We start from the raw sequence: 24,714 nt of genomic DNA, 5'->3' as shown, positions 1-24,714 counted from the left end.
TTAGTCAAAGATGAGGAGATTAAGGAGAGATGGAAAGATTATTTTGATAAGCTATTTAATGATAGTCATGCTCAAGATCTTGGAGACTTCTCCATTCCTTTTCATGAGATAAATCGTGACTTCATGCGCAAGATTCAAAAGAAAGAAATTGCAGAGGCTTTGAAGAAAATGAAATCAAGAAGGGCAGTTGGCCCAGATGGTATACCTATCGAGGCTTGGAAATGCTTGGGAGAGAAAGGTTTAGAATGGTTGACAAATCTTTTTAACTTGATTTGGCGAACAAATAAGATGCCTAATGAGTGGAGGAAGAGTACTTTGGTGCCTTTATATAAGAATAAGGGTGATATACAAGATTGCACAAACTATCGTGGTATAAAACTCATGAGTCATAATATGAAACTTTGGGAGAGGGTGATTGAGTCTAGGTTGAGGAAGGTTGTCATGATATCGGAGAATCAATTTGGTTTTATGCCTGGAAGATCAACTATGGAAGCTATACATCTTCTTAGACAACTTATTGAAAGATATAAAGAGAGGAACAAAGATTTGCATATGGTTTTTATTGATTTAGAGAAGGCATACGATAGAGTACCTAGGGACGTTCTCTGGTGGACAATGATGAAGAAAGGTGTTTCTCTCAAGTACATTAGTATAATTAAAGATATGTATGAAGGAGTAGTAACCAATGTCCGCACTTGTGGAGGGGTGACAACCAATTTTCCGATAACGGTTGGGTTACATCAAGGATCTGCTTTAAGCCCTTTCCTATTTGCGATAGTGATGGATGAGCTTACGAGATCAATTCAAGAAAATGTACTGTGGTGTATGTTGTTTGCTGATGATATTGTTTTGATTGATGAGTCTAGAGTTGGGGTTAATGCTAAGTTAGAATTATGGAGACAGACATTGGAAGCTAGAGGTTTTAAGTTGAGTAAGAGTAAGACTGAATATATGGAATGTCGGTTTAGTAAGCAACAAAGTAGTGATGGGAGTGTAGTGAAGCTTGGTGAGCAAGATATACCGGTGAATGATTATTTCAAATATTTGGGATCCATCATTCAAAAGTATGGAGAAATTGATGGAGATGTAAATCATAGGATAAAGGTTGGGTGGATGAAATGGAAAAGTGCTACTGGAGTGCTGTGCGATCGTAGAATGCCATTGCGGTTGAAGGGAAAGTTTTATAGGACGACTATTAGACCCGCTTTACTATATGGTACGGAATGTTGGGCTGCCAAGAGACATCATATTCAAAAAATGAGTGTAGCTGAGATGCGGATGCTTAGATGGATGTGTGGAAATACAATAAAAGATAAGATTCGGAACGAAGAGATACGTAAGAAGGTAGGTGTTGCACCCATTGAAAATAAGATGCGAGAGAATCGTTTACGGTGGTTTGGACATATTCGACGAAGGCCTAATGATGCTCCAGTTAGAAGGTTGGAGAAATGGGAAAATATATTAGTTAAAAGAGGTCGGGGTAGGCCTAGGAAGACTTGGATGGAGATGATAGGAAAGGATATGAATGCTTTGAACCTCACCGAGGACATGGCGTTGGATAGAAATGATTGGAGGAAAAAGATTCATGTGGAAGACCCAAAATGAATTTCTTTTTTGGTTCATATCGCTGACCCCAATTGTTTTGGGATGAAGGCGTAGTTGTTGTTGTTGTTGTTGTTTGTTGTTGTTTCTCTCTTTCTCTCTCTCTCTCTCGTTTTCTCAATGCAGGAAAGAAGGTGGAATTCTAAGATGGTATCAGAGCTTAGATCTGCCTAAGGGTCGGAAAGGGTTCTCGTGAGGTGTGACTCGGCTTCTTCTTCTTCTTTCAACGAGCCACCTTCATCATCTTCAGCCGAGCCCATCAACAGCCCCTTCAACGAGTCTTCTCCATCTTCAGCTGAACCCATCGACAGTCAATGTGAAGCCCTCATCTACTCTAAACAGGTTCTGATATTCCAGCGAGATTTTAAAATTTTTTATCTACTCTTCTTCTTCCTCCTCTTCTTCCCTCATTCTTCTTCTCTTTTCTGAATTACACTGTGCACCCGCACCTCAAGTGGGTCTGTCCCTCTCTTGGATCTGAGGCTCACGTGAATCCTGTTCACGCTAATCCAAATCGTAACGTGAGTGGCTGTGTTTCACGTGAATCGCTGAAATCGACTCACGTGAAACACCAGACCAATCGCGATCCCTGTTTCTCTCATTGATATTGCTTGTTCGATCTTCTTGGGTCCACCCTTCTTCTCGTACTTGCACATTCAAATATATATCAAATATATTTAACGTGTCAGGTATTTTTTCCCACATTGTTGAATAGTAGGTTTCACAAGCTGAACCTGCATCCCTGCATCCTCTGACTGATTATGTCCATTTACGACCTTCTGTTTTCCAAAAAAAACACCTCTAATTTTTGTGGATACTTCAGTTGTTTCTAATTCTCAATGAATTCTTATCACTCTCAATCAAACATGTCTTCAAGTTTTCTCAACCAGCTTGTTTCTGAAAGGTTAAACACCTCAAATTTCTTGATTTGGAAGAGACAAATTATTCCTTTCATAAGGAGTCAAGGTCTCTTAGGTCACCTTGATGGAACCACTTCAGTCCCACCCGAATTTATCCCGCGAGAAGAAAAAGATGACCAAGGGGCGAGTTCAATTGTGTTTGTCAAAAATGTTGAATTTCTCAATTGGGAAAGGAAAGATTAATCAGTTGTTACATACATCACATCAACTCTGTCTCAGGAGATTCTTGTTGTCATTCCTGACAACTGGACAGCGCTACAACTCTGGGAACGACTGGTTCAGACGTATTCGCAGGTTTCTCATGCAAGAGTGGTTTTTCTAAAAAGGAAATTTCAATTGTTAAGAAAAGATTCTATGACCATCATGGAATATTTGAACAAGATAAAGATTGTCACAAACCAACTTGCAGTCATAGGGTGTGCTGTTAGTGATAATGACATGGTGCAACAAACCCTGAGTGGATTGGGATTTGACTACAATATGATAGTTACATCACTATTGTGCATTCATGTTCTTCCCACCTTCGATGAGTTACGAGCCAAATTGATCCAGTATGAGAGGACTCTGAAGGGATTCTCTGAAGAAACTCATAATCATCCAAATACTCAAGAGGTTTTGACCACAGGAGTGACTTATGGTAGAGGACAGGGACAAGGAGGACAAGGGCGAAGTGGACACGGAGGGCGTGGTTTGCTTCCCACTCCAAACATGTCAGCTCAAGCGCAGGGACCAAGATCCATTCCTACTTGCTTCTTTTGTAACAAGAAGGGGCATATCAAGGCGAATTGTTGGCATAATCCAGAGAATAAAGGAAAGGGTCCACAGACAGAAACCAAAAGAAAATTCACAAATACCAGAGACAGTGGGGAGATTAAAGATTTGTTGATATCGGCCTTGTCAGAGTTAAAATTGAAGCAGAGTGATGAAGGCACATGGTTTGTCGATTCAGGGGCAGCAACTCATGTAACCGGCGATGCAGGTAAAATTTCTAACCCTATTCCTTATTTCGAAAAGAATAAGATTGTCACTGGAGACAGATCCCACCATCCTGTTTCTCATGTTGGAAAGACTGTCATTCCCATGTCACATTCCACTCTTACCCTTTCTGATGTTCTTCATGCTCCAGACATTAAGAAAAATATTGTTTCCGTCTCTAAACTTATTGATGATAATAATGCTTCAGTTGAATTCACTCCCTTCTCTGTGCAGGTCAAGGACCTACGCACGAGGGAAACATTCGCTGAAAGAAAGAGACGAGGCAACATGTATGTCTTTGAAGAAGCTCCATGTCATGATGTTCGCCCTGCTCACCTGATTTTGAAGCCTTCATTAGAGTCGTGTTCATCCTCTTCTTCCAGTGTTTTTAGTATCTCTGAATGTAATAAGTCATTCTTATGGCATAGTCGGTTAGGACATTGTGGGAGTCATTTTATTGAGAAACTTGTTTCCAATAATCTCATTCCAAAAGAAAGTCTTAATGGGGATGAGAGTAGTCATAAATGTTCTAGTTGTCTTTCATGTAAGAGTCATGTATTGCCTTTTCATTCCATTAATAAAAGAGCTTCAAAACCTTTTCAGATTATTTGTTCTGATGTGTGGGGACCTGCCCCAATTGTCCCTGGGTCTGGAAGCAGATATTACCTAATCTTTGTTAATAGTTATTCTCGATACACTTGGATATATTTCATAAAAAATAAGTCAGAAGTCTTCTCTTTGTTTCAAAATTTCCTTTCCTTAGTCAAAAATCAATTTTCTGAGTCCATTCAATTTTTCCAATGTGATGGAGGTGGTACTGCTTCTTGGGTGCAATCATATCAGCACTAAAGCACCGGATCACATCAGAACTCCGAAGTTAAGCCTGCTTGAGCGAGAGTAGTACTGCGATGGGTGACCTCCTGGGAAGTCCTCGTGTTGCACTCTCTTTTTCACAAGAACTCCGCCTGTGTATAACTGTTTAGTTATACACTGCCGGTCCCAAGCCCGGATAAAGGAGGAGGGTTGTGGTAGGCCTATGACAGCCAGCATAAAAACTTAGTCATACCCTATGAAAATGAACCAATATGAGGGAAAGTTTTATAGGACGACTATTAGGCCCGCTTTACTATATGGTACGGAATGTTGGGCTGCCAAGAGACATCATATTCAAAAAATGAGTGTAGCTGAGATGCGGATGCTTAGATGGATGTGTAGAAATACAATAAAAGATAAGATTCGGAACGAGGAGATACGTAAGAAGGTAGGTGTTGCACCCATTGAAAATAAGATGCGAGAGAATCGTTTACGGTGGTTTGGACATATTCGGCGAAGGCCTAATGATGCTCCAGTTAGAAGGTTGGAGAAATTGGAAAATATATTAGTTAAAAGAGGTCGGGGTAGGCCTAGGAAGACTTGGATGGAGATGATAGGAAAGGATATGAATGCTTTGAACCTCACCGAGGACATGGCATTGGATAGAAATGATTGGAGGAAAAGGATTCATGTGGAAGACCCAAAATGAATTTCTTTTTTGGTTCATATCGCTGACCCCAATTGTTTTGGGATGAAGGCGTAGTTGTTGTTGTTGTTGTTGTTGTTGTTGTTGATGGAGGTGGGGAATTCTCATCCCGTGACTTTATTTCTTTTCTTCAAAATAACGAAATAGGAAGGAGGGTGTCTAGTCCTCACACTCCTCAACAAAATGGTATTGCTGAACGAAAACATAGACACATTGTTGAAAGTGCCATGAGTATGCTTCATGACAGCAATCTTCCCATCAACCTATGGACAGAAGCTTTTCATTTTTCCGTGCATGTGATAAATAGATTGCCCATGGTTGTTCTGGAAAATAAGTCTCCTTATCACTCTCTTTGGAGCTCATCCTAGTTATCACGATCTACGTGTTTTTGGATGTGTTTGCTATGTGCATATTGATCGGTCCCTGAAAAACAAGTTTCAAGACAAGGCCCAGAAGTGTAGGTTTGTGGGATACGCAGATGACTACAAAGGATATCGGTGCTATGATCCCACCAACGAACGTATCAGAATCTCAAGAAATGTTGTCTTCGATGAACAAAATTTTGATGACAGAGCTGATGCAACGAATATACCAACTGAAGTTTATTATCCTTGGTTGAGTTCAGAACTTTTTGTTGGTTCCAATGAAGCATGTTCATCAGATTGTGTGCAGCAAGAAGAAGAGATGTCTGAAAACACTAAGACGTTGGGGCCACAGTATTTAGGGAAAGTACCAGGCAGATACAAAGGCATTGTCTATTCTAAACAGAGACCGACAACATCAAGCCATTCAGACCATGTCTCAGTCAGCAATTTGAATCATTCTCACACTCTTGAGGTCAGAAAATCAAGCCGGATACGACATCCCATTGACAGGTGGGTTAGCTATAACAACTTCTCCTTAGATCTTCAACTCTTTTTAACTGCTCTCAATAAGGAAGATGAGCCCACTATGTACTATCAGGCAGCCACTTCTATCAAGTGGGTAGAAGCCATGAATGATGAAATGCAAGCTTTACATGAATGTGGAACCTGGGAAGTTGTTCCCAGACCACCTGACAAAAATATTGTCGGATGTAAATGGGTCTACAAGATAAAGTACAAGCCAGATGGAACCATCGAACGATACAAGGCAAGGCTCGTGGCAAAAGGATTCACTCAAGAAGCAGGGCAAGACTATGATGAGACCTTTAGTCCAGTTGTAAGAATGGGAACAATTCGAATTATTATTTCTCTGGCTGTTGAACATGGATGGAAGTTGAGTCAGCTTGATGTAAAAAATGTTTTCTTGCATGGGGACTTAAAGGAGGAAGTGTACATGGAGCAACCCCCTGGATATCAAGAACAAAATTGTAAAACTCATGTGTGCAGGTTAAAAAGAGCTATCTATGGACTGAAGCAAGCATCTCGCTCTTGGTTTGACAGCTTCTCACTAGAGATTCAGAAACATGGATTTTCATGTTCCATGCTGGATCACTCATTGTTTATTTTCAGAAGTAAGACTGTGACCACTCTCTTATTGATATATGTCGATGATATTGTTATCACAGGAAACTCTGCGGCCCACATTCAAGAAGTAAAAGACTTACCAGGTCAGAGGTTCAAAATGAAAGATCTTGGAGCTCTACGCTATTTTCTTGGTGTAGAAATTGATAATCAGGCTCATGGCTTGACACTCACTCAGCACAAGTACACCGTTGATGTTCTCAGCAAGGCAGGCATGAAAGACTGTAAACCTCTGGGAACTCCGAGCGTGCTTCATCAAAAACTTAGCGCTCATGATGAAAATCTATGTGATGACCACACCAAGTAGCGAAGCATAATAGGAATGTTACAGTACCTCACATTCACTAGACCTGATATTGTTTATTCAGTCAATCAAGTGTCTCAATTTATGCATGCGCTACGTACTGGACATATGAAAGTCGTCAAGAGAATCCTTAGATATCTGAAAGGGACTATTGGGGATAGATTGGCATACTCGCCACAGTCATATGGCAAAGATGATCATAGACTCACTGTATATTGTGATGCAGACTCGGCAAGAGATCCTGATGAACGAAGATCTACATCAGGACATTGTGTCTTCATTAAAAGAATTTTAGTCTCATGGAGCAGTAGAAAGCAAAAGGCTATCGCTAGATCGAGTACTGAGGCTGAGTATAGATCTATGGCTACTGCTACTGCCGAAATCACATGGATCAGACATTTACTGACTGAAGTAGGAGAAAAGATCTCCCACACTATCTTGCTATGTGACAACCAAAGTGCTATAAACATGTCATTCAATCCAGTACATCACAGTCGTGCTAAGCACATTGAGATTGACCAACACTTTGTGAGACATAAAGTTGAAGAAAGAGAGATTGAGCCTGAGTTCGTCAATACTGAAAAACAAGTTGCGGACCTATTTACGAAAGGGTTAACCAAGGATCGTTTTTGGTCGCTTAAAATCAAGTTGTGCATGGTCCATAACCATGATCAACTTGAGGGGGTGAAAAAGGTGAAAAGTGTTTCGGGTCTGGATCCTGTACCAAACCCGAATTACAAGTTTGTTTTTATTGTATCTTTTTATTTGTATTCGGGTTCGGATAATACACCAGACCCGACCTGACCCAAACCACCGTATACACTTAAGTGTATTAATATTAACATTAGGTCACGATTTCTGGTGAATGAAATCGTGAGCCGCAGCCCCCTTCTCGTAACCTTTTTTTTTCTCTCGTCTCTCTCTCTCTCTCTCTCTCTCTCTCGTTTTCTCAATGCAGGAAAGAAGGTGGAATTCTAAGACTAATGAGCTAGAAATCATAGGTGCAAGTTGTATAGACTCAATATAACCACATTGATGTGTTCAGCATGCTCTGTTTGCTAAGGATCAAGCCTTGGATCGTGCTTTTTTGATGTAAAAATGTGATCTTTTGAGTTATGAAATTTTGGTACATTGTGGGGCCATTGATTTTTGGATCCCTTTAAAAACTTAATTACTTGTCATAAACACATGATTCAAAACAAATTTCTTACTAAACAAACCATGTAGATCACATGTGTAACATTTGATCTACAAAACATTGGAAATTTTTGAAGAAAAAAGTGATTTCTACTCATTAGTTTTGTACCTTCATTAGTAGCCAATATTTACCAATATATATATAAGTCTTGGTAGGCCCGAGCTCTCTCTCTCTCTCTCTCTCTCTCTCTCTCTGCTGAGCCCAGGCTCAGCTCGGTTCGTTGTGCAGAGCCCTTGCGAGCTAACGAGTCGGGCCAGGTCAGGCTCAGTACCCGATATGAGTCGGCTTTGAGCAAGGTTGGTCCAGGCTAGGTTCGAGCTCGAACCCGACTCATGATCGAGTCCATTTGTTAACAAATATAACCCTGAGTGTGGGTTGACCGCACCCAGGGTATTTGACCGCACTCGGTGCAGCATATTCTTGTATTAGCCGCACCCGCATCACGTCGATGCGAGTGCGGTTATCCTTTGGAAGAGTCCATGTGACATAGGTTTCAGATTGCAATATGTAAACCTATGTAACGCAGACACTTCTAACAGGACACTGCACCCACTTGGACACGGCTTCCTTTGTGTCAGGTGAAGAGTTAACCACACTGAGGTCAATTTCTGTCCAAAAGTAGATTCAGTTAACCCTAATCAAGTCCAGTTTACACACACACACACATAGTGTTAACTTAAAATTGTTACAAATTATATATATACCCTCCCCGCACCCAAGTTTTTTTAAAGTGTGCATCGCTGCATCCGCACCCACACCTATGTGACAGATGTAAACTTACTTAACATGTAAGTTTGTTGATTGAACATCAGAAAAGAGAGAGAGAGAGAGAGAGAGAGAGAGAGAGAGAGACGCACACAAAAGCAATTCAATTTAGTCAGCCATTCACATAGAAAACTTTAAGAAGAGCAGAAGATAGGCCTTAGTCATGCCAAAGTTACATAACAGAGATGAATGCACCTGTTGTTTGAAATAGAATTGATGTGATAGTCATGTGCATGAGCATATACTCTTCGACATCTTGCAATAAGGCTCGTTTCATGGCTAGCCACCTGCTCATAATCCATAAGATTGCATAACATTAAACCTAACTGATGGCAAAGCTACCAAATACTTGCATAAGGAGAGCGTCTAAATTCCTAAGAATTAAAAAAAATGAATGTTTATGAAAAATCAAAAAACAATCATTGACAGAAACCAACATATCATTGCCTCATTACAACTGAAACTAATATATTGAGATAAATTAAGAAAAGAAACTAAGCACTAGGTTGAGTACAACTACCACAGGCAAGTGCAGCGATGGAATCCCCCCTACAGGAAACACAAAGTCATTGTTCAAATGACTATATGGCCTTGTACATCCACCATTTGGAAGATGTGTCTTTGGGCTGGGCGAAGAAGTGCTCGAACCAGCTAAACTACCATTCCCTACAGGTAACGAGGGGTCCATATTCATGTCGCAAATTTTCTTCACCTTCTTTTCTTGGACCTGCCCAGTAACCAAGCGGAGAGCACAAACAATACAAGGTTCATCATTGAAAGTACTTGCCAATAGAGAAGAAATTATGGAAACTATTTTCATGAATGCAACCTCAACCCAGAACGTCCACAATAAAAAATGACAAACAAGTAGCACATCCAATATTTACAGACCTAAAATACATCCTGAATGCTAATGCAACTGGCTTTAACCCGTTACTGTTTCATGTTAGGGTAAACCAGATTAAGCAAAATCAATTGCAGAAGTATTACCTTTTCAAAAACTGCAAAAGCACAGGCATAAACACAAAAGGATGCATAACAACACAAGGTCCTCTGACAAAAAACAATCACAACTAAAATTGACATTATCTTTTTTATGAAATTGGTTTAGCCAATCATGCAGTGATACATACATCCCACCAACCCTCGACAATATATCCAACAAAAAATATCCCATCCATTTGAATTTTGCACGCAACTACAACGCTCCCAAATTAAAGTCATGAGCATAATGCATGCAACCTAGGCTCAGCCTAGATTGAAAAGCCTGTGTGCAAGATGTAGGCATTGCTAGGGGGTTGTGTCCTCCAGTGAAGATTAGGAGCATATTGAAACTTCAGATATGCTGCACAATCTTGTTTAGAAAAAATTTCCTTTGCACATTTTCCAGTAAAAGGGTGTTAAATATATGTATCATAGAAATATTTTATGGTTGTGTTAAAATGTAAAACTGTACATATATGTATATATAATAATATTATATTATTATATATATATATACAGTTTTACATTTTAACAGAAGACTGAACATTTCATAAAAGGAGCACATAAAAAAAGAAATTTGTTATCCCAGATTCAAGTTCTCACTAAACCTGAACTCTAGAAAATTGTTCAGACTTCTCCTCATCCAGTACAGTAGGTTGATTCAATTCTCTACAAGTTGAAGGTTAGGTTGATAAATCACATTTCTCTTCAAATGTTACCATAGCTCTAGTGTTAGTTGTCAAAGGCGTCGCCTAGGCCGTCTAGCGAGCTAGGTGCAGCCCCACCGCCTGGGCGACTAGGTCTGGTCGGTGGGGCCCTATTTTAGTGCGTAGGCTTGGACCACCTAGGCTTAAGCCTAGGTTGGTCCTTTTTTTTACATTGACCTTTTTAAGACCCCATATAAAAGGGGAAAAGGGGCCTAATTCACCTCTTTTCCCCTTTTTCACTCTCTCCTCTCTCTCTCAGGTTTTGGCAAGAAGATGACGAAGGCAGGTACATCTCTCTCTCTCAGGGTGTCAACGGGTGGGGTTTACCCGGACCAAACCCTATAGGGTTTGGGTATGGTGACAAATAAGAAGACCCAATTAAGACCCGGGTCCAGACCCGAAGGTCTGATTAATACATGGACCCAAGTATAGTTTATGAAATTTTATACTAGACTTGGGCCCGACCCAAGTTCCGATTAAGACCCGCGATTTTTCAATGTAAAAATGATAAAAATCATTATTTTACCGGGTATGGTCCGAGTGTAGTTCATGTAGTAGTTCTTATTGGGTCCGGGTATGGTTTCTCTTATAGTAGACACGATTAGACCCAGGTCCGGACCCGATACCATACCCAAAAATCAGGTCCAAGTCTGGTTCCACCTGGATTCGAATCAACCCGACCCTTTGACACCCCTAGTTCTCACCGACACTGTCGGGTTTTTGCAAGAAGAAGAAGAAGGCAGCTCTCTCTCTCTCTCTCTCTCTCTCTCTCTCTCTCTCTCTCTCCTTTTTTTTCTTTTTCTTCCTATTAATTATACTGTATTTCAGATATATTATATATATTGTATTTCAGCATATATAATACAGTATTATATGCTGAAAGACAGTATTATTAATACTGTATTTCAGCATATTATATATTATATAGTGCATTTATATATATATATATATATATATATATATATATATATTTGTGTATGTACTGGAAATTATATATAATCTGCTTGTAATTTAATATAATATATTTATGGTTGATGTTTCTGAGTTATGTTTGTGTCTTTGTGAGTTATGAATATGATCTGTTTTACAGTTCTTTTTCAGAAATCACACATCACATGCACCCACAGTCCACACACAAAGATGTTGATGTGCAGTTGTATATATATATATATATATATATATATATATATATATATATATATATATATATATATATATATATATATATATATGTTTTCTGTGTAAATATATATAATTATATATTTTAAGTTTTTAACACATCCATAGTTTTCAAAGGTGTGTGTGTCAGTTATATATCTGTGTGTGGTTCATACAATCTGTTTTATTGTTCTTTTTCAGAATTCACACTTCACAAGTTAACATACATGCACCCACAGCCCACACACAGATCTGATGCGCAATATATGTTTTCTGTGTAAATATATATAATTATATATATATATATATATTAAATATATTGTATAGTTTGTGTATTTGTTTTTCACATGTATGATATATATTAATATATGAGCTTATGTTATTTGTTGCTTCCTCTTTTTAATTTAACGAATTTACATGTTTCTTTTCTTTTAGATTCTTATCATTTTTTAAAATAACAATGGAAGGGGCTTCTTCTGCAAGCGCTAGCGGGTCCACTCCAAGTTCGACATTTTCAGATTTGGAACATATGCATAACTTCAAAAGAAAATCTAGTGATCCAACATAGAATTGGGCCTATTGTCAAGCTAAAAAAGGATTCGAATTATGTGATGTGCCTTAAATGTTGATCAACTTATAAAGAAGGCATATACAGAATAAAGTAGCATCTACTTGGGATGGGAAGCAACATGAAGGCTTGTGAGAAAACAATTGCAGAAATCAAGCAAGTACTTTGTAAGTACATGGAGGAATAGAAGAAGAAGAGATGAAAAAATAAGAGAGAATTAATATATATGAAAGAAGTGAATGTATGTTCTCAACTGCGGTTTCACTTCTTATGATGCATTTGATGATGAAGCAGAAAATTATTAGGATCCATTACCTCATCGTCATATATATTGTGTAGGATATACTTTTGGTATGTAATTATGCATTGTTTGCTTCTTTTATTAGTATACTGTATAATTTATTTCTTTTCTTCTTTACTTGTTTGATTATTTTCATAATATATTTAGGTTGATTTAATTGTGGTGTTAGTTTTTATGATGAAGAATAGAATTATTGATTGTTAATTTGATTTATTGCATGCATGATGAATTGATTTGATGATATTATGATAATTGTTTTTTATTTCATTAGTGTTACTGTTAACTAACTCCGCCTGTGTAGTTATACACTGCCGGTCCCAAGCCCGGATAAAGGAGGAGGGTTGCGGTAGGCCTGTGACAGCCAGCATAAAAACTTTGTCATATCCTATGAAAATGAACCAATATGAGAATTTCGTTGGGGCGTTCCCTACTGAGCGACGCGCTGTACTCTCTAGGCCCGGAGGCAGTGATAAATGTGCAAGGGTTGCTAGGTCGTCGCCCAGAAGCGACGCGTCACACCGGCGCCCGGGTGTGGTGTCAAATAGGCAAGGGTTCCCTCGCTTTGTTGGACGGGTGGGGGTAAAGAAGTTAGTCCAATACCATAAAATTAGGTTAGCCACTTGGAACATAGGGTCTTTAACTGGTAAGTTGGTAGAGTTAGTAGATGTTATGTGTAGGAGAAAGATTGATATTTTATGTCTTCAAGAGACCAAATGGGTAGGTGAGAAAGCTAAAGTGATAGAACCTTGGGGATATAAGATTTGGTATACAGGAATAAATAGGAATAGGAATGGAGTAGGGATTGTTATGAGTCGTCAGTTTATAGATAATGTAGTTGAGGTCCGTAGGAAGGGTGATAGAATTTTACTTATTAAATTAGTATTAGGTACGGATATTATTAATATTATTAGTGTTTATGCACCTCAAGTAGGTTTAGATGATTCCATTAAGCATCAATTTTGGGAAGATTTAGATGGAGTAGTACAAGAGACATCTTATGGAGAAAAGCTTTTCATCGGCGGTGACCTTAATGGACATGTAGGCATTAGTAGGGATGGATTTGAGAATATCCATGGAGGCTATGGTATAGGAGAAAGAAATGAAAGTGGAGAAAGGATTTTAGATTTTTGTTTGTCCTATGATATGATCTTAGCAAACACTTGGTTTAGGAAGAGGGAGTCTCACCTAGTAACATTTAAAAGTGGGGTTAATACGAGTCAGATAGATTTTTTCCTACTTAGAAAGAGAGATAGGGGTTGTTGCATCGATTGTAAGGTTATACCAGGAGAAAGTGTAGCTACACAACATAGAGTCTTAATTTTAGATCTTAGAATTAGACAATGCCGCAAAAGGGATAGACATAGGATAGATCCTAGAATTAAGTGGTGGGCACTGAAAGGAGCTAAACAAGGAATGTTTGTAGAGCAGGTAGTTAAGGAAGTTGATTGGTGTCTCGAGGAGGATTCAGAATCAATGTGGAATAAGATAGCGGGTGGTATGAGAAAAGTAGCTAAGGAGGTATTGGGTGAGTCTAAAGGCGGTGCACCACTAGGTAAGGATACATCATGGTGGAACGAGGATGTCAAATTAGCTATTAAGGTTAAAAGAGAGTGTTATAGAAATCTAAGTAAGAGTCGTGATAATGAGAATTTGGAGAAGTATATGATAGCAAAGAAGGAAGCTAAAAAAGTTGTTCGAAACGCGAGGGCTAAGGTATATAAGGAGGTTTATGACAAGTTGGATACCAAAGAAGGCGAGAAGGATATTTATAGGCTTGCAAAGATGAGAGATAGGAAATCGAAGGATTTGGGTATGGTTAGATGTATCAAAGATGAAACGCAAAGGGTTTTAGTCAAAGATGAGGAGATTAAGGAGAGATGGAAAGATTATTTTGATAAGCTATTTAATGATAGTCATGCTCAAGATCTTGGAGACTTCTCCATTCCTTTTCATGAGATAAATCGTGACTTCATGCGCAAGATTCAAAAGAAAGAAATTGCAGAGGCTTTGAAGAAAATGAAATCAAGAAGGGCAGTTGGCCCAGATGGTATACCTATCGAGGCTTGGAAATGCTTGGGAGAGAAAGGTTTAGAATGGTTGACAAATCTTTTTAACTTGATTTGGCGAACAAATAAGATGCCTAATGAGTGGAGGAAGAGTACTTTGGTGCCTTTATATAAGAATAAGGGTGATATACAAGATTGCACAAACTATCGTGGTATAAAACTCATGAGTCATAATATGAAACTTTGGGAGAGGGTGATTGAGTCTAGGTTGAGGAAGGTTGTCATGATATCGGAGAATCAATTTGGTTTTATGCCTGGAAGATCAACTATGGAAGCTATACATCTTCTTAGACAACTTATTGAAAGATATAAAGAGAGGAACAAAGATTTGCATATGGTTTTTATTGATTTAGAGAAGGCATACGATAGAGTACCTAGGGACGTTCTCTGGTGGACAATGATGAAGAAAGGTGTTTCTCTCAAGTACATTAGTATAATTAAAGATATGTATGAAGGAGTAGTAACCAATGTCCGCACTTGTGGAGGGGTGACAACCAATTTTCCGATAACGGTTGGGTTACATCAAGGATCTGCTTTAAGCCCTTTCCTATTTGCGATAGTGATGGATGAGCTTACGAGATCAATTCAAGAAAATGTACCGTGGTGTATGTTGTTTGCTGATGATATTGTTTTGATTGATGAGTCTAGAGTTGGGGTTAATGCTAAGTTAGAATTATGGAGACAGACATTGGAAGCTAGAGGTTTTAAGTTGAGTAAGAGTAAGACTGAATATATGGAATGTCGGTTTAGTAAGCAACGAAGTAGTGATGGGAGTGTAGTGAAGCTTGGTGAGCAAGATATACCGGTGAATGATTATTTCAAATATTTGGGATCCATCATTCAAAAGTATGGAGAAATTGATGGAGATGTAAATCATAGGATAAAGGTTGGGTGGATGAAATGGAAAAGTGCTACTGGAGTGTTGTGCGATCGTAGAATGCCATTGCGGTTGAAGGGAAAGTTTTATAGGACGACTATTAGACCCGCTTTACTTTATGGTACGGAATGTTGGGCTGCCAAGAGACATCATATTCAAAAAATGAGTGTAGCTGAGATGCGGATGCTTAGATGGATGTGTGGAAATACAATAAAAGATAAGATTCGGAACGAAGAGATACGTAAGAAGGTAGGTGTTGCACCCATTGAAAATAAGATGCGAGAGAATCGTTTACGGTGGTTTGGACATATTCGGCGAAGGCCTAATGATGCTCCAGTTAGAAGGTTGGAGAAATGGGAAAATATATTAGTTAAAAGAGGTCGGGGTAGGCCTAGGAAGACTTGGATGGAGATGATAGGAAAGGATATGAATGCTTTGAACCTCACCGAGGACATGGCGTTGGATAGAAATGATTGGAGGAAAAGGATTCATGTGGAAGACCCAAAATGAATTTCTTTTTTGGTTCATATCGCTGACCCCAATTGTTTTGGGATGAAGGCGTAGTTGTTGTTGTTGTTGTTGTTGTTGTAGTGTTACTGTTAACTGTTAAAAATTATATATATATATACCCTCCCACACCCCGCACCCAAGTTTTTTTTAAGTGCCGCATCGCGGCATCCGCACCTATGTGACATAGACTTCCAACCATTGTTCCAGATGATGATGACCCACTTGCCAAAAAAATAGCCCAAGATAAACAGATTATCGCGCGGTAGTTGGATGCAACACTGAGGAAATAATGTCCTAATGTTTGGCAAATAGGCTATAGAAGATAGTTTAGTTTTAAGATCTTTATAGTTTAGACATGAAGATTAGAAGATAAGACATTGGTTAAATATGATGTTTTTAATTGTCATGAACTCTCAATAATTTAGTTATTGGCTTATGACATTTTAGTATGACTTGGATGTGAATTTAATATTATTAAAGCTTTAATTGTGTTTAAATTATGTAGTTGCCTACTTGCCTTTTATTTGCATTGAGCAAGTTATCAATTGCATGGTTTCTTCTTATCTGTTGTTAATTTTTTTGTATACATCATTTAATTTTTGTATATTGTTTATTCACATTGTTAGTTGTATGGTTTGGTTATTAAATTGTTCATTTATTCTTAATTTTTTTGAGCAAGTTATCAGTTGCATTTGTTTATTTAATTATTCATTTTTTCTTCTTATTTATCTATTGCTTGTATTATTTATGTCTATTGTTGTTGTTAATTTTTTTGTATACATAATTTTATTTTTTGTATATTGTTCATTCATATTGTTAGTTGTATGGTTTGTTTATTCAATTGTTAATTTATTCTTAATTTGTTTGAGCAGGTTATGTAATATAATTTCTTTACGGTGTTCGACGATATGTTATTATTTGTCTATTGCTTATTGTTGATTGATTTTATGTTATATGCATGTTTGTTATTAATTTTAGTAGTTTGTTTACATATTTTGTATGTTTTTTTAATTATTTTATTTGGGTTACCGCCTAAGCTTTTTAGGGGCTGACTCTGAACCATGTCCAAGAAAAGTAAATGAAGAACACTAGATGCACACACACACACACACACATGTCAAGAACCACGAACCCAACTTCTAAATGCATGTCTGTGTGTGCGCCAGCAAGCAAGCTCAAGAATTACATTAAGCAGAAACTGAACACTTAAGGAGCAATTGGAGGATACCTGTGACAAATGCTGCAAAATATGTAGAATACGCTCTGGAAAGTAAACTAACATACAACCCAGCAGCCTTTATTTTTTTTTTTTAAGGAGAAAACTGAGATTTATTGGATGATAGGCAAAATATTTGGTTTGGGAAATCAAACCAACAAAATATAGACAAAAAAAACTGATATTTTGAACTCATAATACAAATGAAAACAACAGAATGAAAGTGAGAATTTGATTGCAAATATAAATTATACAAGTAGTTGCTCTTGTAAAGGATTAGCATTTTGAACATATTGAAGCAGCTTAACATCAACAAAAGCATGGGGAGGTAGTAGCATGATATACTTTTTTACACAATGACACAATAAGTTGGAAGACAGGGTCTGAGAGTCCCAAGTATCAAATAAAATGAACGTGTAACTATATCTCACACCCAAAAAAACTAATTGTACTAAATGAAATAGGGTTATCTGCATAACAGTACCATAGATACAAATGATGATACATGACAATGCTCTCAAAAGATATTTGATGTACTTTAATATCCTCATACACTTATTTGAATACCTACAAAGTAGGCACCGTCTAAAACAAATTAGCATGACAATGCTCCCAAAAGTCATCATTAAAATCTTAGCATTCCCATAAGCTGGCATGAATGATCTAACATGGTTATACCAGCAAATTTTTTGAAAATATTTTTTACTGTCCTCCTGAGAACCTACATATCCTAGTTGTGGATGAAGCAGTGAATCATCTATTTAGAATATTTATCCAACTTTTAAACTAATCTTTCTGTTTACACCATAACATTCCGACTTATGACCAAATACACTTCCTGCCTCTACAATGACGTGAGTACTTGGATGCCATTTGCAGAAAACTGAGGTTGAATTTGTCCCTCATATATTTAATGCCTACAAAAAATCCAGAAATAAATTTCATTATTCTTTTACATCTAACTTGCACAAAATTACAACCCTTAACGCACCAATTTCGCTTGTCAACTAGCAAATGTTTTTATTCAAGTACAACTAGTTCATTTTTCCGAGGACAAAGGCTGCCATGTTCCATTAGCAAAGAGTCACATTTAAGAGTGACATAAACAGCCAAGCAAATATACTTATTGCAAACCCCTATTTCCAGCTATCCCACATATACAAGCACCAACTCATCAACAGAATCTAGTTGTTAAGAGCGTATGACTCAATTCAATAACAGCAGATAACCTAACATACTAAACCAAAAGTATGTAAACAAAAATAATAATAATAATAATAATAATAATAAATCATGCAAAACATGCACATCTTCGGAAACTAAGCCACATCTATCTAAGCATTGTCGGAACAATAGCATAGACAAAAATATAACACTCAACAAAGATATAAATATGACAAACGAACAGAGTGAATTTTCACCAAACCCAGGCATTAAGAGAAAAGGAGCTTGATCCCTAAAGTGTTTACCACCTAGTTGATTCTGTCTAGCAAATTGAAGTAGCAGTTTTCCAAACAAAAATATTCTGATGCCTTTCACTACCTCTTCTTGCACAAGTTGCTTTATTTCATTTACAAAGCTAACCCTCTTCAAACAAAAAGGAAGCAAACAGTTGGCATCCATTTATTCCGTTATGTTGCCCAAAGAAGATGGATGAGAAAGTGTTCAGCAAAATGTTACCACAACAGCTCAATATTAGTGACAAGGTGAAAACACTCGAATCTTGCCAAACGTGATCCAACTTGAAGTTGGCCTTCAGCAAAAATTAGTCTTAACTTGGGCCATGAATCAGAGCGGCACAAGTGGATTTTTATTTTCCAATTATTGATATACTAAAACTTCAATGGAACCAATTTGATTGGATACTCTGAAAGTTCAGAAGGCAATTGTTCAAAGAAAATTCAGACACTAATGTCTCAATTAACTAGAAAACGACATGTGTAAATTTGGCCATAGTTCAGGTCAGTGTCACTGAATTACCCAAACTCCCAAACCATCAACAAAGTAGATTATTACACCAGCGGTAACAGGAAATCAACCTACTGATAGTTACAGCGATAGTCTACTTCAAAACATATCACCATTAAATTCAAATATTAAATTAAAAGAAAACAGCCTATTGAGCTGAAGTTCACAAAATATAATACTCATGTACGCTTTCAAACCTTCAAAATAACTTATTTTCTTACCTTCCAAAACTTTATTGTTTTGTCATTTGTAGAGAGAAGAAATAATGCACCATTAGCTGTTTGGCACCATCTGATCTTATTGATCTTCTCCTCAATTTCCAAACTTTTTAGATAATCGAACTGAATATCAAAGAACAAGTCAACATTCTTAATTAATCAAAGATTCCATGAGGCAGATGTAAAGATTATAACTAACAAAGAACATAATTAGCAGCCTAACCTCAGGTTCATGGCTTTGGAACTCTGTTTTATAGCGAAATTCAGGATGTCTACTGATAGGGCAATCCAACCTCTCCAATTCTCCACGAGAATTATGCTACATCATATGAAAATAAAGGCATTTAACCCTTTGAGAGAAGCAAAACATCGGTAGAAATCTAAGCACAGAAAACAGAATTTTGGCTTGATGAACAAAGAAATGTCAAATGAAAATTATCCACTTACATCCTTCAGATCGGTCCTTTCAAATAGTACTACACGCCCCCCTCGGTCTCCAGTAGCAAGATGATCACCAGTCTTATCAAATTCAATTGCTGAGATAATATCAACTGCAAAAAAGAGTAGCAATCCATACCATATACCGATGGATATAAGTGAACTGGTAAACAAAATCCATACATCTTATTGAGATGAATGATCTAGATGAATTGGTGATTCCAACTGAATTTGATCTTAAAATTCAGATACAAAATGCATCTCCAACCAAGTGAAAATTGACAAACAAATGCAAATAGATAAACAAAAACAGACATGGACAGACACACAAGAAAACAAAATATATAAATAAAGATTAAAGAAACATGACAGTATTTGAATATACCTGAAAAAGTATACACCTTAACCAAGAGAAACAATTTACAAACAATGTGTCAATAACAATGATATACATGTCAAAGCATACCATGCCTATGGTCAAGATCTCACATTTGCTACCTGTTACAACTATTGCCAAGTTCGCCGCTTCCATATGCTTAACAGCATCAAGCAGATAGAAACTCTCTGACCAGCAGATGCTCTGGAGGATTGTGTCCAAGTTAGGTTTTTTTCCAGCGTGTACAACTTCATGAAAAGAGAAGGAATGCAATATTGATGGCCTGAGATCTCATGTTTGCTACTTGAGACAATTATATCACCAAGTTAGCACCGAGAACATAGCAACTCTCTGACCAGCAGACATTTGCACATTTTAAGAACTGCAGATCTTCTAGTTGCCCAATATAGGCATTTTACATTTACACGGGTTTAATGCTAATTTATTTCCGGAATACATGCTCAGGTGGTTTCTATTACTTTGCTCTTTCAAAGTTTTCAGAATAACCCATAGTTGGCAAACTCATGACTCGGACTCGGACTCGGATCGCCCAACCCTTGACTCGCGAGTCAGCGGGTTGACTCAGTGACTCAGACGAGTTAGGACTCCATATTTTATAGTTTAAGCACATGAACAAGACATGGAAAAAATCAAACTTCAAGCAGTAAAATAACTAAAATAAGCACATTATGTCAACAGTCAAGCTACAGGAACATATCACTATACATGATCATTAACATTTTTCATTGAACAGTATTATATTCTTCATAACAAGTTCCTTTGTATAAGAATTGTGCATTAAAATCAAAAAATGTATGATAAAAAGTTTATAATAGGCATTAGGATCAGTAACCTGAATCGGTGACCCATTTGGGGTCTGATCCGAATCAACTCAGGCGATTCCTGAGTCAACTCACTGGGTTTGCCAACTATGGAATAACCCAAAGTATCAATGAACTTCTCAAGTATGAACTCTTTCCCACAAAGTCCAACAAATTTACTTGGCCTCTAATCAGGTGGAAGTCCAGTCCCTTGGATATTTCCAGATTATGTCCTATTAGAAATCATGAAATTTTCAACCTTTTAGGCTTTAATTCTACATATTTGGGAGGTTTCCTTGAAGGAAAATCCGTGTTTTAGAATAATTAAGTTAGCACATAAACATAGTGCTGATCCAACTTACTGAATTATGAATTCTTCTTGGAGAAACAATCGTGTCCTATCCTAGAGGTTCATAATAACATTGAGGAAAGAAGAATGATAGAAATCTTCCCTTTTTTCTAGTTTAAGATAGTCATAGGATGAATTAAGAGCACATACAGGTTATCCCATGGTAAGATCATGTTTTTCCAAGTCAGTTTGTCACAGCATTTGCTTTTTCTTGGGCATGTTTCCCCTCTCAATTTCGAGCATTTGCAAATATAGGAAAAGCCCACATAACAAGGTATCACACCTAATTGGTGGCCAACAAATAACCATTACAAAATGGGTCAACAGAGAGACTGTTAGTAGTAAGCATTGGTGTTTCTGCAGGGTGGTATTCAAATACTCTATCTGCATATATGAAACCATTTGCTTGAGCTTGATAGGAAGAATGAGAAAATCCTTTTAAGGACATTTCTTTCTTGACAACTTTGCCAAGTCTGGAAAAATAACTGGCATTCTCATCAAATGACGGACCGCCTCAACATGCAATGGTTTTAAAAATATCCTATATTTCCATTATCATTGTATTTGGAAGAATAACATATTGAGCATCAACAAGAGCGTTGATAGTAGGACATGATATGACAAGCTACCTTTCAAATGGCCAAAAACTACGACACATCAAAAGAGCCAGACAAAGAACCTATGGCCAAAGTCATACAAATGATCTAATCTTTAGGATCACACCAAAAGAGGAAGAATGTCACCCAGTATCAAGTATGGCCACTACGAGTGGCCCATTACCTGGATGCTGGAAGTATATGTATTCAAGATGCTCCTAGGCACAATCAAGGATTTTACAAACTTAACATGTGCAATATTTCTTATTAACAGCTACTGCTGAGCATGCAGTAGAGAAGTCTTGCTAAAATAAGATTTTTTGTGGTCATGCACCAGAATAAAGGAAAAATATTGTTTGTCGGTAGAAATTCAATGTTAACCAAAATTGTGTATGACATAGGAGATGCAAGGACAATTTCAAGGTTCCTCTTAAAACACTAGTTTGTTGCATCATTGGCATCGCAATCAGAACAAATTAAAAGACATCAGTTGATACCAAATGAATTACATTCGGGCACTGTTTGGGAGCAATGCATCAGATGGGGTCGGAATGGTTTGGTGGAATCCACAGCGCCACCCACTGATTGGGAGCAAGGAAATGGCATTGAGATGGGGATGGGATGGGTTTTGGCAATGCAAAACTCATCCCATCTCCCAATTTCAACACCCACTGTGAGAGGAGGGTTTCACGGAATCCAAGTTCCGACACCCATTATGGTGCTCTCTCTCTCTCTCTCTCTCTCTCTCTCTCTCTCTCTCTCTCTCTCTCTCTCTCTCTCTCTCTCTCTGATCCCTTTCTCTTCCATATAATCAAAACCGAAGAGGCTATTATATTCTGGGAAATAAAAAAAAATTGAGTAAAATTCTCTGCAATAAAACTATCAAAACCTGCCCTCTCTCTCCTCTCAAAAATCAGCACCACTCCTTACAAAATTAAATAAAAAATCATAGAACCTTAATTATTGCAATTGTAAAAGAAAGGCAAAGCAACCCTAGATATTTTTCTACTATCTTCAATGTGGATCACCAGTGAGGAAGCTCTGAGAAGAGAGATAGAGATGGGCAAACATGTCATTATTTGCTCACTAACCTGCCTTGGAATAACCTGACGATGGTGACTTAGAGAAGATGTCCACCATCGCACCACCAACGAGTGCAGAGATGGCTTCTGGGGAAGGATTAGAGAAGGTTGGGACAAACTTATGTATTTGGGGTGGATACAGATATTGGCAAGCAGAATCTTTTGGGGATTTTTGTATCTGTAACTGATTTTTGCTTCATTTTTTACATTGTTAATTTTCTTGGCAAGCAGATTACCCTTTTAACAAAGCAAAATGAAACGTTTTCTTATTCTTAAAACCCATAAAATAGTTAAAACTGTTGACTGCTTTGTCTTCAAAGAATCAAATTTGTTTGGGAGCCAAAACTAATTCTTGGAAATGCTAAAACCATCTGAAAACTAAAATAAGCACCCAAACAGTGTTTGGAGTTGCAAACAACAAAACCATGCATTGGTAATACACAGAAACCATGTTTCCATCCCAATGCAAGGCTCCCGAACATAGCCTTGTTGGCACCAACACATGAAACTACAGCATTCCACATATCCTTCAAAATAAATCTATAAGCACAGAGACCACTGACATCACAGAGACACCAAATCAGGAAAAATAAACGATCTGCCACGATTTACTTATATGTAATGGACAATAGAATAAAATGGTAGAAAATCTGCCTGGAGATAAAATATCAACAACCCAGTAAGAATACACCCCTTCACCATAATTAACCTATTCGTATACATAATCTACACGCCCAAGCATAGCTGAAACAATAAGATCACCTAGCCTAAACCTGATGAACATTGATCATTCATATTTTACTCACATTTGTATACACTTCTATGCATGATCTTGCGCATATTCAATGTTTAAATGCCCATGTTTAGCTGATTTTGATGTGTTTCCATGCAGAAAAGCTTTGTTTCGAATTTCATCAAAATCGGAATTAAAATGAGCAATTTGATGGCTTTTGTATTGAATCTTGAAGAACGGATCGGGTAAAATTTTAAACTCCAGATTTGACCCACCTATGTTTTAGAAATAGTTTAGTTTCTAACATGGTTTTTAGAAATAATGTTTTAGTTGAGGCATTTTGAAAATTATTGAAATTAGGAGTTTTTTTTAGAAAATTTCTAAAAGTTTTCTTCTAACCCTAAGCTCTCATTATAAAAAATAGTTTAAGAGGAGAGAGAGAGAGAGAGACGTTTTTTCCTCCTTGGGATTCATGCCCCCCCTCTCCCCTTGCCTCTTCTCTTTCTTCCAGCCGTCCTTTCCACTTCTTCTTCTTCTTCTTCTTCTTCTTCTTCTTCTTCTTCTTCTTCTTCTTCTTCCACCGGCCAGCCGGTTTGGGTTCTTCTCACGATTGAAGATCAACTCTGGAGGAGCGTGACAAGCCACGACGTAAAAGAAAGGCCGTTCTTCTCCCCAATCCGTCGAAGGGGAACCACACGGTGAGTCTCTTCTCCCTTCTTTCTTTAGTTTAGGTTTGCATGCATATAGATTAGTTTTCTTTTGCATTTATTTCAGCATTAAAGTTCGATTTTTATTTGTGTAAAAATCTAATTTTTAAAACCAGAGGCTAGGGCAGCCGGTCGGCCCAACCCAAGCAGTCGGCCATACCCGTGCAGTCACAAACTGTTGATCAGACCTGTTTGCGTGATTTCTTTTTTAGTTAGTTGTAGAGATTGGTTGTTAGTTTTGTTACTTTATA

At 37.6% G+C, this 24,714-nt stretch overlaps 1 protein-coding gene and 1 non-coding gene across 5 annotated transcripts in view; one reads left to right on the top strand and one right to left on the bottom strand.

Annotated features, from left to right (window-relative positions):
• The window catches only part of LOC149828691 (serine/threonine protein phosphatase 2A 55 kDa regulatory subunit B beta isoform-like), a 46,528-nt gene that overhangs the window by 10,537 nt on the left and 11,277 nt on the right, over positions 1-24,714 (bottom strand). For 3 of the 4 annotated variants that reach the window (XM_090017685.1, XM_090017687.1, XM_090017688.1), the window contains exons 2-6: positions 19,809-19,912; positions 19,585-19,680; positions 19,365-19,484; positions 9,306-9,515; positions 8,984-9,075 (exon numbers count right to left, since the gene is read on the bottom strand). In XM_090017685.1, the coding sequence (XP_089873811.1) occupies positions 8,984-9,075; positions 9,306-9,515; positions 19,365-19,484; positions 19,585-19,680; positions 19,809-19,912 (622 nt within the window). The remainder of the gene's footprint in view (positions 1-8,983; positions 9,076-9,305; positions 9,516-19,364; positions 19,485-19,584; positions 19,681-19,808; positions 19,913-24,714) is intronic. The other variant, XM_090017686.1, reaches the window with a different exon arrangement.
• Positions 4,324-4,442, top strand: LOC149828692 (5S ribosomal RNA). Its single transcript, XR_016434531.1, has one exon. It is a non-coding gene; the product is annotated as a 5S ribosomal RNA (ribosomal RNA).

Source organism: Nuphar pumila, chromosome 9 (assembly GCF_984573655.1).
Source record: "Nuphar pumila chromosome 9, dmNupPumi1.hap1.1, whole genome shotgun sequence".
Taxonomy (NCBI): domain Eukaryota; kingdom Viridiplantae; phylum Streptophyta; class Magnoliopsida; order Nymphaeales; family Nymphaeaceae; genus Nuphar; species Nuphar pumila.
This window is presented reverse-complemented; position numbering and strand designations above follow the sequence as displayed.